The following is a 16,131-nucleotide window of genomic DNA, read 5'->3' as shown; positions in this document are numbered from 1 at the left end:
TAAATGAATTTAATAGAAAAAAAGATAAATAAAAACAAAAACCTGTGCTTCCCGAAAGAATCTATGGTAATAGCTAGCTACCTTGTTAACCCACCTGTCAATTACAAGTATATGTAGTTACATATGTCATATGTAACAACTGATGGTTATGTATTAATTTATTTTGTATTATCGACATCAGTCACTGCGCAGCAATGCATATACAGAGAGCATTTGTGACAAAACGTATTTTAAACATTTCTGTACTAGCCTGACCTCATAAAGCTATATAAGTAATTGAAAGGACGGTGAATTTAAATATGTAAAAAGTCACGGGGGAACATGTGCAGTGAACCTTTAGCTCCGCATTTTGTGAATCTACCAAACACATGTGTAATTGTTCATGGACCTGTAGGCAGCTAGGTGTCCCCCTAAACTCTGTCGTCATCCTGTCACGACTGGTACACGTAGTGTGTAGATGCCATGATCATGTCCCTCCTCCCCCTACTCTTCCTCCTCATCTTTCTGATACACTAGGGTTTTCCTTTTACACACAGTGGCCATGCAGTAACAAGAGTCCTGAGTCCTCCGTGCAGTGCTGTCCTCCAGCCCCCTTCAGCACCTGGTGTATTTGTGCACCACCATGCAGGCGGCAGGCTCCGCAGCAGCTGATACGGACGCTACTGTAAACAGTAGCAGCAGCTCCGCAGACGTCGACGACAGAGACGGGGCAGGGGAGAGGATGGAGAGGACGGTGGCAAGCGAGCAGCAGGACAGTACCAACAACCAGCAGAAGCAAATGTCCTTAACGCCGTCCGGTGTGCTCGGTGAGTATCAGCGAAGATCCGTAAAATGTGTTCTGTCCGTGTGCAGTGGAGATCAGAGGAAGCTGGGTATTTGTACTCATTCACCGAGAAAAAAAAAAAAAAAAAAGGAGGACGATGGAGATAAGGCTACTGTGCACGGGCAATATGGTGCAGCCAGTGATGCTTGATAGACTTCACTGAATGACTCACTGGAGACATGAGGGGTCAGTTGTGATTGGGTTTTGATCTCGGTGCCTCTTTCCCGCTACCCGGTGCGCATTCCGATTGAGACAGGCCGGGGAAGAGGCAGGCTTTGTGGTCCACAGGTGCATGCCGGAGTCATATGCAGAGGAGGTGCATGTCCCGGCGGGCTCTGTCACACTATACTTTGGAGAGAAGAAAGACTGTGTTGCAGGCTCAGGTGTCAGCTGTGTCCGTTTTGTCTCAGCTCGTGAGAACGTGAGCACTGTAAATACCTACAGTGGTGAGTAAGCAAATGGTTGGTGTTGCATTATGAGGATTATTAAGCAGCACTTAATTGTAACTGTGTTCACTGGTGGTTTATGTTACTTTGGGGGCCTCTATGGATGCCTTGTTGCAGGGCCTCTTTTCATCTTTGAATATCCTACCTGCGTCTACCTGTATTTGCACAATCACTCTAAGTACAGGCTTTCAACTTAGTTATTGCACATCAATGATCATATTACCGACTGCCACATCATTTTTACCAACAGTGCCTTTTTACTGAGTTGTGTCCATTTGTTGGAAAACTGTCTGTTCACATCTAACTGCTGTGCACTTTTGTCTACACTATGCTGAGAGAAAAAACACCACAGAGCATGTTGATAATAGTAAGAATTGTCCAGAATCAATATGTGAATTGACAATTAACAGATATGTTGACCACTATCTTTTTTAAACTGTGTTTGAGCATTAAGCTGTTGTGTGATGAATATAGTGGACTGATCTATGCTGGGTGACATGACCAAAACTCCACTATCCAGACAGAGCACCAGATTTGACTTGATAACAACAATAATAATTATAACAGTATTTGTTTTACTAAGCTGTTTTCTTTCCTTTCTCATATATGTAGGTTACTAGTGTAGTCTTGTGGTGTGACCAGTGGTATTAGATGGTATGGTGACTAATAAACAGAATAAACAGTACCTGTAAATATACTGACTGACCCACATCAGGAAGCTTGAAACATGGAAGTGCACTATTTTAGGCTCACCACAAACTAAAAACACAAAGGCAAACATAGGCTGTGGTTGTTTGGTCTACATCAGCTCTGCTGCATTTTCACATGAAATGGAATTATGTCATGGTAATGTTTCTCTGAATAGTTAAAGTTGACAGAGATTTGCATGTTCGATAGAGCTACATGTCTTGTGGAAGATCCTTCATGGCTTTAATAAGTAATTACCACTGACAACCAGAGCCACTCTGAAGGACTCTGAAACAAACAGTCCATGAAGGACAAAGAAGAAGCAGCCAGTGTCAGTATGTGGACATGGACCGTATCCTTGCCCTCATCAGAAAGCCAGTCACATAGTCACACACAGATCTGATCAGTGATGTATTTATTTCATCATGTTTCTAACAAACGTATCAGAATAAACAGACTCCTTGATCAGCAGTGCTGCCTCACCTTATAATAACAGGAAACAAAATGTTTGTCTTATGGGTACAGCGAGTGTTTAATTACAGCCGCTGAGTTTGAACGTAGGCCTAAAACAAAATGTTGTAACACAGAAGTGACAGCAGAAGCGGTGAGTCTCTGTGAGAGTGATGATATTTGCTGAAAGTAGGTGATGTTGTAATTCGGAAATCCTCATAACAGACACATACTGAGGCAGTGTCACAGCATAATTCAGTGAACAATGAAGAGATCTGTCAGTCACTGCGGCTACTGTCCTTGTGTGACACAAAGTGTGAGTGTGTGAAAACCAGTGTGTTACAGAAGAGGCAACAAAAATGATGACTTCAGCTTCACTATATTGTTAAAATGCACAAATGAGATAACACTGCTGAGTAAACGCAGGCCTGTTGCTTTGTTTGCATTTAGTGGAGGCAGACTCTGTTAGTGACTATTTACCCAGTTTACAGATCATCTGTTTGTTCGGTGCTTAAAGTTGCATGACAAATGCGGCTCAGTTAACATCATGTGGGCTGTGTTTTGGATATTTTGGTCATTTTGTCAACATGACAGAGCAAAAATATGTTGGAGAAGTAATGTCAGCGCTGAGCGTCAGAGTGATACTAATGACTTACCTGTCATCTGCGTCCATGATCACCCTGATGAGAAGATATTGCCATCTGTTTCCCTTTCTCTCTCTTTGCACACACACGCTACCAAGCCCCGTTTCTATTTAAAGATTATTAACCCACATGCACATTATCCTTTCTTCCGTTTAGATAAATTGTTTGGGAAGCGACTTCTGCAGGCCCGACACTACATCATGTCTCGGAAGTCTTGGTTAAAGATGGTTCCCACCGAAAACTGTGATATCCTGATGACATTCCCAGGTATGACCTGTCGTCTTTGTTTGCTCTGTGGTGGAGACCTTGCAATAGTGCAGGAAGGAGGTAGGTTGCTTACACGAGAGCTTAATCTATTTGTCAATCCTATTTGTCGATCCTAAACAGTGTATACAGGATGCCATACTTAGGTTCTCTTGTCTTTAGTTGTCACATCTTTGGCATATGTAGTCTTAATTTTTGAGATGATTTGTTTTAGAGATGCACATTTTACAAAATATGTGCAGTAAACAAAAATGTCAAGACCAACCTTAAAGTGTAACTACCATTTTTTTTACAACCTGGACCATATTTCTGGCATATAATATGATAATTTACTCACCCATATGACTTTTGTGTCATTTTTAGTTCTTCGGAAGATATTTAGCTCCAGTGGAGCACCGCGTATATCCATATAGTTGGAGTGACTGGGGCACCGAAACGCAGCCTCTAAATAATGCATTATCTGACGTGAAACTCGTTAATTTCATCAAGTTTTTGTTACGATACGCTAATGCTGTTTCCCGTTGAGTCCGGAGTTACCTGTCATCTAGATAGACTAGTGCAGTGCCCGTCGGAAGTATGTATTCCTATAGTGGGAGCCTACAGGTGCTGTGTATGAGGATTAGTGGAAATATTAGAGCGGAGAAAACCTATTTTACCGATATATTTGACATTTCTTATCCAAACAACGTCAAACTTAGCAATGCACATCTTCGTGCCCGTAGCGAGACACCTGCCCAGTTTCAAATCAATCGGGCCAGCGGTTCGAGAGATATGCGTGCCACAGACAGACACACACACACACACACACACACACACACACACACACACACACACACACACACACACAGACGCTTCTTGATTTATAGATAGATGGCGGACTACATGCTAGTTTTCCTGCCGGAGAAGATATTGAGCCTATTAGGGTTACCAGGGCAAAATATCATTTCTCCTTGAGTTTGGTTTCTTCTAAAGCCGATTTGTAAACAGTGCTCAAGATTTGTGCGCATGCTCCGCCTCTTCCTCTCATAACATAATGTCCCATACCGTATCAGTCTCAGAAGATGATTGGGGATGAAGAACGTTTTTTGAGGAGTATCGGGATGTAGAGGACATTTTTAAAAGGCGCGGGTTATGTGAGCAGCGCTGTGTGTGGTGTCCGTCTCTAGGCAACAGTGACAGGGGGAGTGGCTACAGTCAGACGGAGCAGAAGAACGGTAAATGAGTAAATGCTTGTTTTAACGATATCTTTAGTGTTTATGGTCCAAAAACCACAAAACTTTGCACTGCACTCCCGCGAACCATTGGGAAGTTACATAGCAAATTTGAGGTGGATCGGATAAGTGGTTCGAGAGTTATGCGTGGAACAGACAAACAGAGTGACACACAGACAGACGCTCCTTGCATTATTAGATAGATTAGATTAGATAGATACTTTATTGATCCCGAAGGAAATTCAAGCATCCAGTAGCAGTAACATACATTGAACATACATTAGAGTTAACTTATAACACAGTAACCATACGCTGAAATTGACCTGAGATAAATATAAATTTAAATGTGTACAGAGAAATCAAAGAAATTAAACATAAGTAGTAAAATTAAACATTTGCATAGAATTTAAATATGTACAGAGAAATTAAATATGTGGAGGAGTTACAACTCTGAAAGTTAAAAAATGTGCAGAGGAATTAAACATTTGCATAGAAAATAAATATATAACTGTGTTAAGTTAACCCGTGCTAATCGTCTATACAAAAACTATATATAACAAATAGAAAGTAACTAGAAATAAAAATGTGTTATACAACTATAAACTATATTAAAAACGTGCAGCGGTTTGTTGTTCTTTGGCCAGCTGTTCCCCTCTCTGCCTCCGCATTCTTTGACTCAAAACGGTAAGGACGTCCATCATAAACAAAGTCGTTGTCCACAACCTCAGAATCGGAAAAATATGCAGCCATGTTGCAAAAACCTAGCAGTAGCAAATTACAGGTAAACAAGCTGTGTGGGGTGTGCGCGACACTCAGAGATGACATCATCCAGGTCAGAAGTTAGTAGGTCAATCTACAGACCCCGGATGATGATAACAGGTAACTTTGGACTCAACAGGGAATAGCACTAGCGTATCATAACAAAATATTGGTGAAATGAATGAGTTTCGCGGAAGATAATGTGTTATTTAGAGGCTGCGTTTCGGTGCCCTGATCACTTCCACTACATGAATATACGCGGCGCACTGCTGGAGCTAAATATCCTCCGAGAACGACTAAAAATGACACCAAAGTTATATAGGTGAGTAAACGATGGTATTATATGCCAGAAATAAGGTCCAGGTTGTAAAAAACAGTAGTTCCCCTTTAAAGAAGAGTTTTCACAACCATTGAAATGGAACTAAAATACCTCCCATAATGTGACCACAAAGAAGCACTCTTCAAATCCAGTTTAATTAACATGAAAAGGCATAAAAAGCTGACCTGAGAAATGTAATGTCTCATTTTTATGACTACTCAGACACAGACACTCCTTCAGTGCTTACATACAGTTCAACTGCTTAGAGGAGGAGGGGAGAAAAGATCTCATTGCAGGCTGTGTTACAGGTGGCAAAACATTTGCAGCAAGTTACTCAAGATTTTTATTATTAACATCCAGAGTGAATCCAAGTTCCTAAGGCTTACTAGTGATGTTCTGTTTTAGGTATATAAGGGTTTTATTAGTGTAAAATTAGGAATAAAAAGTGCTTAACTGAGACCCAATTTTGAAACCTGCAATCAGTCTGGAATCAGTCTGGGCTACAATCCTTTCAAGCTGCTGATTTTTTTTTCTGATATAAGTATATAGGAGTTTAATTGGAGCAACCTTTCATTTTCACCACCACCCCACAGCTCCGCAGCTTCTCTTACGGTAGCTGTGAGCAGTGGCTGAGGCTCAACATCTGCCTTTGGCAAACAGGTCACAAATCGTGCAAGAAATTCAAGTGAACGTATCCAGAGAAACATTTGGAAACATGTGTTTTGATGCTGATATTTACTGTGAATGTTTATGGTGAAAAGTATTCTGTGAAACTTAAAGTCAAACTGTGCTTTAATTCCCCCAGACACAATAGATGACCACACTCTGCTGTGGCTCCTGAATCAGATTCGTGTTGGAATCCCACAGGTCAGCATTCAGGTTCGACAGCATAAACACACCCAGGCAAATGCCTTCTTCATCACAACAACGTTTGAGAAGTAAGACTCTAAAAATCATACCGTGACTGCGTGTACTTGCATGTCTATCTTTGTGATGAGATATCTTACAGCATTTTGACATTGGTCATCATTATTTCACTGCATAATCTTCATACATCGCTAGTACGAAGTCCAACAAACTGGTTGTGAGCAAAACCCCACTTTTTCTGTTCATCTTAACCGCCTATTAGCAGTCAGTTCATTACTCAAGCTTAATGTCTGGATTTGTATAAAATGGGCTGCAATTTTTGTCAGAGAATAATATGTGTATTTGTATGAATGAACTGTATTTATTACTTAACGTACCAGATGGTTTGTTACGTAGATCCATCTGGAAAGTGCTGTATGGAAAAGGGCAGGCATTTTTTTCAAAAAATACTTGGCAAAAATACTTTAGAGGATGAACCATCTGTGTTTCACCATGACCTATATAATGTGCAGTAGGAAAGCACTGATAGCGAAACAGAAGCCACTGACTGGGGAGCTAGCATTTAGTCAGTGTAGCTAGGTAAGTCTATCAACATGTGTATGAAAATTTCTGCACCCACATATGTTTTTTTTTTTTTTCGTATAAATATTTATGGTTTTGATCTCATCTTACAACACAAATACACCAAGTCGGCACCAAAAAAAAAAAAAGGTCACACACTGTTGGACTGCCTTTAGCTTTGATCACAGCATGCATTTGCTGTGGCATTGTTCTGATAAACGTCTGCAGTGTCTCCAGATTTATTTCCATCCAGTGTGTGTTCATTTTTCACCAAGATCTTGTACTGATGATGGGAGAGTCTGACCACTGTGCAAAGCCTTCTCCTGCACATCCCAAAGATTCTCAATGGGGTTAAGGTCTGGACTCCGTGGTGGCCAATCCATGTGTGAAAATGATGTCTCATGCTCCCTGAACAAATCTGATAAATCCTGGCATTGTCATCTTGGAATATGCCCGTGCCATCACGGAAGAAAAAATCCATTGATGGAATAACCTGGTCATTCAGTATATTCAGGTAGTCAGCTGACCTCATTCTTTGGGCACATAATGTTGCTGAACCTAGATCTGAGCAACTGCTGCAACCCCAGATCATAGCACTGCCCCCACAGGCTTGTACAGTAGGCACTAGGCATGATGGGTGCATCACTTAATCTGCCTCTCTTCTTACCCTGATGCGCTGGTTCCCCACTATCCTTCCAGTTTTTAATGATACGTTGGACAGTTCTTAACCCAATTTTTGTAGTTTCTACAATCTCCTTAGATGTTTTCTCTGCTTGATGCATGCCAGTGATTTGACCCTTCTCAAACAGACTAACATCTTTTCCACGACCACAGGATCTGTCTTTCAACAAATAACTTGTTGTCAGCTGAAGGATAATCACCTATGCAGTAATTATCCAATAGGAGGCTCGTATCTATTTGCTTAGTGAAATCCAGGTGGCGACTTGTTTTTTTGGCCAGGCAGTGTAGTTTGACATTTTGGGAGTTGTCTATTTGCTTACTCTGTGACAAATAGTCTGTACATTTATCATGAAGTTAGGGAGGCAGAGCGGAAAGCTGTCCAGGCTCTGTTCAAAAACAAAAAGCGTAATTTAAAAACTACAAGTCAGTCTTATGTGCTGGCCTATTTTGGCTGGCTGCCTCCAGGAAGTGGTTGTGTACAAAGTGAAACTTAACCCAGTAAAACCACAAAGTATTGTGTCTGTTATTTTTAACAAACAAGGTAAGGCATGTTGCAAGTGAGAGTTTCAGATGTTCTGGTAAGCAAATTTATTTTAACTTCTTTTTACATCTAACCCTCTGTCCTCACCCTCAGCTTACTGCGAGGAGCGGAGCAGATGGGCATGCACAAGACCGTTAAACCACAGTTTGGTGGTGGCATGCGGCGCTTTTCCTGTGAAGAAGATAACATCTATGAGAACATAGAGAGCGAGTTCTGCTTTTTTACGTCACAGGTAAACAACTGTTGTGGGTTTAAATATGGATGAAATATTACACAGTTTGTAAATCTATAATCTAACTGTTATGTGTCACTTTTCCCCTTGTACTTGTAAATATGTTTAGGAGCGTCAGAGCATTATTAAATACTGGCTGGACAACCTGCGAGCCAAACAGGGGGAGGTGCTTCACAACATTCACTTCCTGGAAGGACAACCAATCAGTATGTTGTTACTAATACTCCTAAATGCTTCTTAAATGACTTGAATATTGCACCACTGCTTTCTGAAGTAGATTTTATATGACTTATTTTATTAATACTAGTTTAAACTGATTGCAGATGAGATGTTCATTAAGTACATCTGTTTATAAATCAGTCAACTTTAGCCCTGTTTGATTTTAATTTGACCTTTTATAGCTAATTCAGTGTAATTATTTTGATGCAGCATCATATCGGGGATGAGTCATAGTGTTTTTACGTTTTTCCAACACTGACCAAATACCACCTAGAAACCATGGGTAAGTGGTTGTGTCCTCTCTAGTTCCAGAGCTGGTGGCTCGGGGAGTGATCCAGCAAATGTTTCCTCTTCATGAACAGAGGATACTCAACCAGTTGATGACATCTTGGGTCCAAGCTGTATGTGAAAGGCAGCCCCTTGGTAGGAAATGTCCCAATTTTATTTTGAAGAACATTTGACTGGATAGTAACCAACATAATCTACCTGTATAATATGTAAATTGTTTAAAACCTGCTGCTCCTTCTCACCAAGGCTTGTCAAGGTTTGTTGTTTTTCAATTTCTTCTGATTTGTAGATGATATCTGTGACTACTTTGGAGTGAAGATCGGGATGTATTTTGCCTGGCTGGGTTTCTACACCAACTCCATGCTTTACCCTGCAGTCATTGGCTTTCTGCTCTGGATACTAGCAGAGGCTGACCAGGTACCTGATACCTTTTTGTAAACAATATATTTTTTTCTTCTTTAAAACACCCTTTAAATCTCAAAGTACTGTTTTGTGTAGTGTAGTGTAGTGATTACTGTGGGTTTGTATTTCATAGATTTTTTCATTATTTCCTTTGGTTGTTTTGACAAATGTCATTTTGCCTTTTATGTATTTCTTAAAGGGCTTAAAGAGAATGTGGAAGCAACATTCTCTGCAAAAACAAAATCAGGAGTGTTTTATGAGACAACTAAACACTGCATGGCATATTTTCAGAAGTAACAATAAATGTGTGTCTTATGCTCCTGCACAGACCAGTCAGGATATCTGCTGTGTGGTTTTTGCCCTCTTCAACGTTGTGTGGGCAACTCTGTTTCTGGAGCGCTGGAAGAGGCGAGAGGCAGAGTTGGCTTTCAGGTGGGGCACTCTGGACACCCCCGCAGAGTCCTTGGAGGAGCCCAGGCCTCAGTTCAGGGTGAGGATTGTTGCCGTAGCCTGATCTTGCACACATACTTTTTCAATCTTTGTCAAAAGATTGTTGTGTGAATCAACAATCAGATCTTGTGAGTGCTTTCTTTTTAGTGCAACAACTCAAGTAGCAAATGGATTGGCTCACACCACCAGGAAATGTGATCAACATGTGTTCCGGAGTGTGTCTTTCACACTCCACGTGCTCTCAGAGGAGTGGGGAGTCTTTCTCACTGCCTCCTGATGTAAAGACTGAATAGAGGATACAGGGGAGGGGATGTGGGGACCCCCCCTTTGCAACGCATTGGGGGAAGAGCTGTCTCATGCCCGGCTAGCTCAGTCGGTAGAGCATGAGACTCTTAATCTCAGGGTCGTGGGTTCGAGCCCCACGTTGGGCGTAACTTTTGGCGAGGAACATGAAAATACTTGCTATACAAATATCATAATATAAACAAGGATGTTGCAGGCATTATGGAGCACATTTTCATTTCCAATGTATTCCCAAGTTAAGGTGATTTAAGTCACAAAAAATTCTCTAATACTCTCTCTGACCTGCCTGTTTCCATCTTTGTCTGCTGTCTCTGCAGGGAGTGAAGCGCTGCAGCCCCATCACAGGCTGTGAGGAGTTCTACTACCCTCCCTGGAAGAGAGCTCTGTTTAGATGGCTGGTCAGCCTGCCCATCTGCATCCTCTGCCTCTGTTTTGTCTTCCTCGCTATGCTCCTCTGCCTGGAACTGCAGGTTTGAGCAAGATAATACATTGTGTGAGAAGAAATGGAATTATAGTTGTATAGTCCCTAAAAAGTCAATAATAAAACAGTTAAACTGTAAGAAAGACAGAGAAGCTTTCCATTAAATTTTTTTTTTTTGTGTGCCATGACAACAGCGTAGTCGGTATAATTTTCAATAATAAGTTAAGTAGAATTCAAATGTACTTCTTGGCAGATTCAGATTTATTCAATATCCTTCTAAAAATAGCCATGGGACTTCAGATATGAATGAATAGACCTTATTAAAAATGTATTATGCTTCTAATTCACCTGGCAGGAAGTGGTGATGGAGATTCAGGAGCTACCGAGTATTACAAGATTCATTCCTAAAATACTTCTGGCCATTACTGTAACCATATGTGATGAAGTGTATAAGAAGATTGCCTACTGGCTCAACGACATGGGTAAGAGACACAAAATGAAGGATCTGGGCAAAATAATGATTTAGTATCTCTTTGAGTGTAATAGAGGATTTAGTTTATAACAAATTACATTAAATGGAATGTCTTTGCCGATAACTGTAAGTTGGGTTTCTTATTATTATTTACTTGTCTGGGTCCTGTTTGGGTATTTTCTGTTATGGCACTATGAGACAGTTAAAGTAAAAACTGAGTAATTATTTTCTTGTTTATTATTTCTTCATCCAGAGAACTATAGACTTCAGAGTGCCTATGAGAATAATCTCATCATCAAGATGGTTTTTGTAAGTCATACTTCCTCTTCTATTTGGGCTTAAAATCAGACTGTTTATTTTGACTGAGTTCTTGTAATGTTTATTTTTTTTTTTTAATTGTTTCACAGTTTGAATTCATCAATTCTTACCTTAGCCTTTTCTACATTGGATTCTACCTCAAGGACATGGAACGGCTGAAGGAGGTAACATCAGCTTTTGATAGTATTGCAAACAAAGAGCAAAAATACTGAGTGGCAGTTTTGCCAAAAGTGACAATTGAATGTTATCTAATTCCTTTTGAGTAATTGTCAAACTTCCCATTCTTGCATGGCACATAATACCATTAATGAAGACAATTACCACATTAAATTCTTACAAAACAGTGGTATTTTCGTTTCATTTTAGCTAAAATAATCACAATGAATGTTATCAGCTTTAGCGAGCTAGCGTTAGCTCTCTAAGTTGGTCAAACTTTGCACTGCCAAAACCTAACCCATTTTTAAAGTATTAACCTAACGTAGTTAATACTGTAAAAATGTAAAGTTGTGCCTGTCTACCACGCTTGATGTCGGGAATTTCAATTTGCTGATTGAAGTCATTCAATAAGTCAGTTGCATTAATAGTCAGTGGCAGAATATTGTAGCCTTTAATTAGCAACCATTAGCTGTTGGTAATACCAGACCAAGGAGTCTTTGTATTAAAACTTTAAATTAAACTTTAAATTTGTCAGAATGTCTTTTATTTCCTATGTAAATCGTGTAAATAGATCATTTTAGAAAGTGAAGTTAATTTTTACCTTCGGTGACAATAAATATGTACATGCACTTTCAACATTCTTTTTTGCACTTCTTAAATTCAGTGCATCTTGTCTGTCTCTTTCTCCTCACAGATGCTAGCCACTCTTCTGATTTTCCGCCAGTTCCTACAGAACATCAAAGAGGTCCTCCAGCCTTACCTGTATGAGCAAAACAAGCTGGGTGTCTTCACCCCGAAGGTGCTGTGGGAGCTGCTCCAGGCCATCATGCTCAAGTACGGCCGCCTCGCTCTGGGAAAGGCCCAAGCCTCAATGACGTCCTATTCCTTTTTGGGTCCCAAAGGGATCCCTGTCAGCCACGCTGCAAACGGTAACCCAGAGCCAAAGAGAAGAGGGGATCTGAAGGCTGGGTTCAGGCTGACAGAGGAAGAGTGGGACATGAGTGACAGTGCCATGAAGCACCGTAAAGTCAGCTTCACAGAGAAGGTCGACTACCAAGATGTCACGAAAGAAACGCAGGCAGTGGATGACAGCTACCTGGAAGACAGTCCCACACTAGTAGAGGAGGGGATGGATCCTTGCAGCATTTTTGACAGCTGTGATGAGGACAGTGATTGTGAATTGCTGGTTCAAGTATGTGCTCTGCTTATTTCAGTTGTTTTTCATCCCTTACTGCAGCTTCATGGTCTTTTTTCTTCGTTCCACTGCAGAAATGTTCATCTCAACAAGCTTGTTTGTCTAAAACCACCATATCAGCTTTGCTTTCTTCATCAAGTCACAAAAATCTCTCATTATTAATTCATGCCACTTTATGAACCACGTTATATAACGTCTGCATAGATTCATTCCTCTACGTAGTACGCAGCTAAACTATCAACAACAATTAATACATCCCCTGCAATACTGCAGAATATAAGTTTTAGTAGTTACTAGTGAATGTATCGTAGTCTTGGTGTTTACTTTAGCAGGACACCAAGGAGAATGCTACTGTGTCCTCTCCAAAGGAATCTGACTCTCTCTGTCAGAGAAGAAAGAATGTAGGCGAGGGAAAAGACGACAAGAAGTCATGGATCGATCCACCAGAAGAACCCAAAACTGTCACTCTGACCCAGGCAGAGATTGAGAGCTGTATGCAGACATATGAGGTAGGACTCCTTAGAATTTATTTATTATTTATTAAATCATACTGTATGTACACAGACTCATAACAGTGTGACTGAAGGTATTGGTACAATAGTTCCGCTTCATGATATTTGATCCCAACAGGACACGCTTCAGGACTACCAGGAGATGTTCATTCAGTTTGGCTATGTGGTGCTCTTCTCCTCCGCGTTTCCCCTGGCGGCTATGTGTGCCCTTATCAACAACATCATCGAGATTCGTAGTGATGCCCTGAAGTTGTGCACCGGCCTGCAGAGACCCTTCGGACAGAGGGTGGAGAACATCGGACAATGGCAGGTCAGCGTGTTTTGTTTTGGAAAATGTCAGCAAAGCCTTGCAGCACTCCGTGTACTATGTACGTAGCAGGGGTCATCTGATGGCCTGGAAATTTATCTCGCTGTGTTTCTCTTAACAGACTGCAATGGAAGCCATGGGCTTGATAGCCATTATAGTTAACTGTTACCTGATTGGCCAGTGTGGCCAGCTCCAGCGTCTGTTCCCCTGGCTGAGTCCTGAGATGACCATCATTTCCATCGTCTTACTGGAGGTACTTGTAGTGTGTGCAAAAAAACGTACCTTTGTATTTTTTTAAGTAGAAATTCCCTAAAGGGTGCATCTTAATATTACAAAACATTTACAAATGTGCATGTCTTTGTGTTATTGTGATCGTGTAATTTCTCATTTTCAGTCCAGGTTCATTGATGAACACAAAACCTCACAAGAGTTTTTGGTATATGTATGAGATGTCATGTTGAAGTCACACAAAGGATGTGATTGTGCCTTGATGTAACTGTGTGATGAGCCTGTCCCTCTGTGGTCTTGGTGGTTTACAGCACTTTGCAATCCTCCTAAAGTACGTCATCCATGTTGCCATCCCTGATATCCCTGGCTGGGTAGCAGAAGAGATGGCCAAGCTAGAGTACCGACGAAGGGAAGCTTTCAAGGTATAGCTGTGTGATAGCTTGAAAGACCTTCTGCCAACGTAGGGCTTGCTGTTGGCTGCAGTTTTTGTAGTTTGTATCATATTTCTGTATGTCCTTTTATGTCCCTTTGTCTCCTGGTGTGTATTATCCTAAAATATACACTGGTGCTGCCTTTTCTGATTTTCAATAAGAGGTAACTATGTGTTTGTCTGTGGCCTGTAAAGAGTCACATCAGTGGCCCTTTGTGTTGATGATTTCTTAGATCAGTCTTTTTATATAGGAACAAATACAGCTATTAGCAAAGATCAGAATAGTTAGTGTAAATATCTCCAACTGATTCTTTTATTAAAGTTTAATCTTTCAGTTGCTAAATTGCTAGTACTGTATGCCCTTTGCACCAATATCCTTTTTCATTCTTTCTCTATTCACTGTATCTTTCTATGTGCCTCCATTTTAAAATGGCATCCCTTTCAGAAGCATGAGCTGCAGGCCCAACAGCACTTCCAACAGCAGCTAAGACGCCGGCGTGAAGAAGAGGAGCTTCAGCGTCAGGCTGAGCTGCAGGCTGAGGCCCGTCAGGAGAGTGACTACCATAAGGCAGACACACAGCACCAGCACCACCATGACAAAGCACAGGGGAGCAAGCAAGGGGACAAGCCCAAACGACCTAGCTCTCTTCTGGGAAACAACAATGTAATGAAGCTAAAGCAGATCATTCCTCTCCAGGGGAAGTTCTCCTCTGGTACCTCACGCTCACCAGCCCAGTCCCCAACAGGGGGTGAAGCAAAGCTCCCTGGATTTCTCAAGTTCTTGAAGTCACCTGAGGTGAAAAAAGAACCAGCAGTGGCAGCTGGGGCAACGCCGGGGTCAACAGTGACCTCTTCAGTTCCCCCTAGTGGCCAGGATAGGTCACAATCCCCCAACAGGACTTTTAGTCCTGGGAAGCTGTTCAGTTTTAGCAAGTCAGAGGGAACTGTGGTGTGTTCAAATGGGACGCAGCCACCAACCCAGGCTGCTAATGTACAACCCAACAGGTCTGACACAACCCCTGAGGAATTACCCTCTAATGAGTCAGATAAAGGAGAATCAAGACAACTGACTGATTTAGACAACTCAAAGACTTAATAAATCCTCAACCTTACCAGTATATTATTCAATGAAGATCAATGTACAGATGTTCAGGCAACACTGAAAGAAACTGAGTACGAGAACATGTAAGTCACAAGGACCACAAGTAAGGTCAGCGAGTATTGACACTATTGATGCAACTTCTCACAAAGCATTACCACTGTATCTATTAACACTTTATTATCTAGCTTTCATGTAAAAATGTACAGAAAGCCTAACTCCTTAGACAGGGCTTGGGTAACCTTTACTGAAGGTTCAACTACTGCATGACTGCCTGGTTTTCAACAAGACAAGAACAAGTTAAGTTGATGTGAAGGATCTTTTTTCTAGACCTGCTCACCAATGAGCCCTTTTATCAAAAGGACATGAACAGCAGCTTCTCATTCCAGGTTGGTTTATCTCATTTTGGTGTCTGTATTAAATGCATGTTGCGTCACGAGCATGCATTACACGTCCATCACGTCTTTTCAGTTGTGAAGCACTCCTCAAAGCCACTGTATTCTTCCGCAATAGGTCAGATATATTCACTGTGACCATAAAAAAAATAATTCTATTTTTCTTAACTTTGATTTTCTATGAATTATTTTACTACATAAATTAGTGAATGTACTTCTACAATGCAAATAATTCTCACTTAAATAAATATCCATCAAGAGATGATGCACTGGCTACGTTAATAAATATCACTGTATTAATCTGTTTGACCATGCTGCTGGGGCGATATGTTTCCTGGATTAAAAATGTAATTCCAAATTATGATCTAATATACTTATTTGCAAATACATACATAAAAAACAATATGGGAAGGGGGAATTTTCTTGACAATCAGCCAAACAAAATGTTGTA

At 40.9% G+C, this 16,131-nt stretch overlaps 1 protein-coding gene across 1 annotated transcript; it reads left to right on the top strand.

The window, feature by feature from the left end:
* Positions 1-529: 529 nt before the first annotated feature.
* On the top strand, positions 530-15,965 carry LOC311489207 (anoctamin-8-like). Its single transcript, XM_084546165.1, has 18 exons — positions 530-806; positions 3,207-3,317; positions 6,409-6,541; positions 8,347-8,485; positions 8,595-8,691; positions 9,011-9,127; positions 9,282-9,409; positions 9,723-9,884; positions 10,465-10,617; positions 10,924-11,050; positions 11,294-11,349; positions 11,448-11,522; positions 12,209-12,706; positions 13,039-13,218; positions 13,340-13,531; positions 13,650-13,781; positions 14,068-14,178; positions 14,632-15,965. Exons 1-18 carry the CDS (start codon positions 623-625, stop codon positions 15,280-15,282), a joined length of 3,246 nt encoding a protein of 1,081 aa, XP_084402291.1. The 5' UTR covers positions 530-622; the 3' UTR covers positions 15,283-15,965.
* Positions 15,966-16,131: the final 166 nt, after the last annotated feature.

The sequence above is a fragment of the Chelon labrosus genome (assembly GCF_963514085.1).
Source record: "Chelon labrosus genome assembly, chromosome: 6".
In the NCBI taxonomy this organism is placed as follows: domain Eukaryota; kingdom Metazoa; phylum Chordata; class Actinopteri; order Mugiliformes; family Mugilidae; genus Chelon; species Chelon labrosus.
Note: the sequence above shows the minus strand (reverse complement) of the source record. Positions and strands in the feature narration are given on the sequence as shown.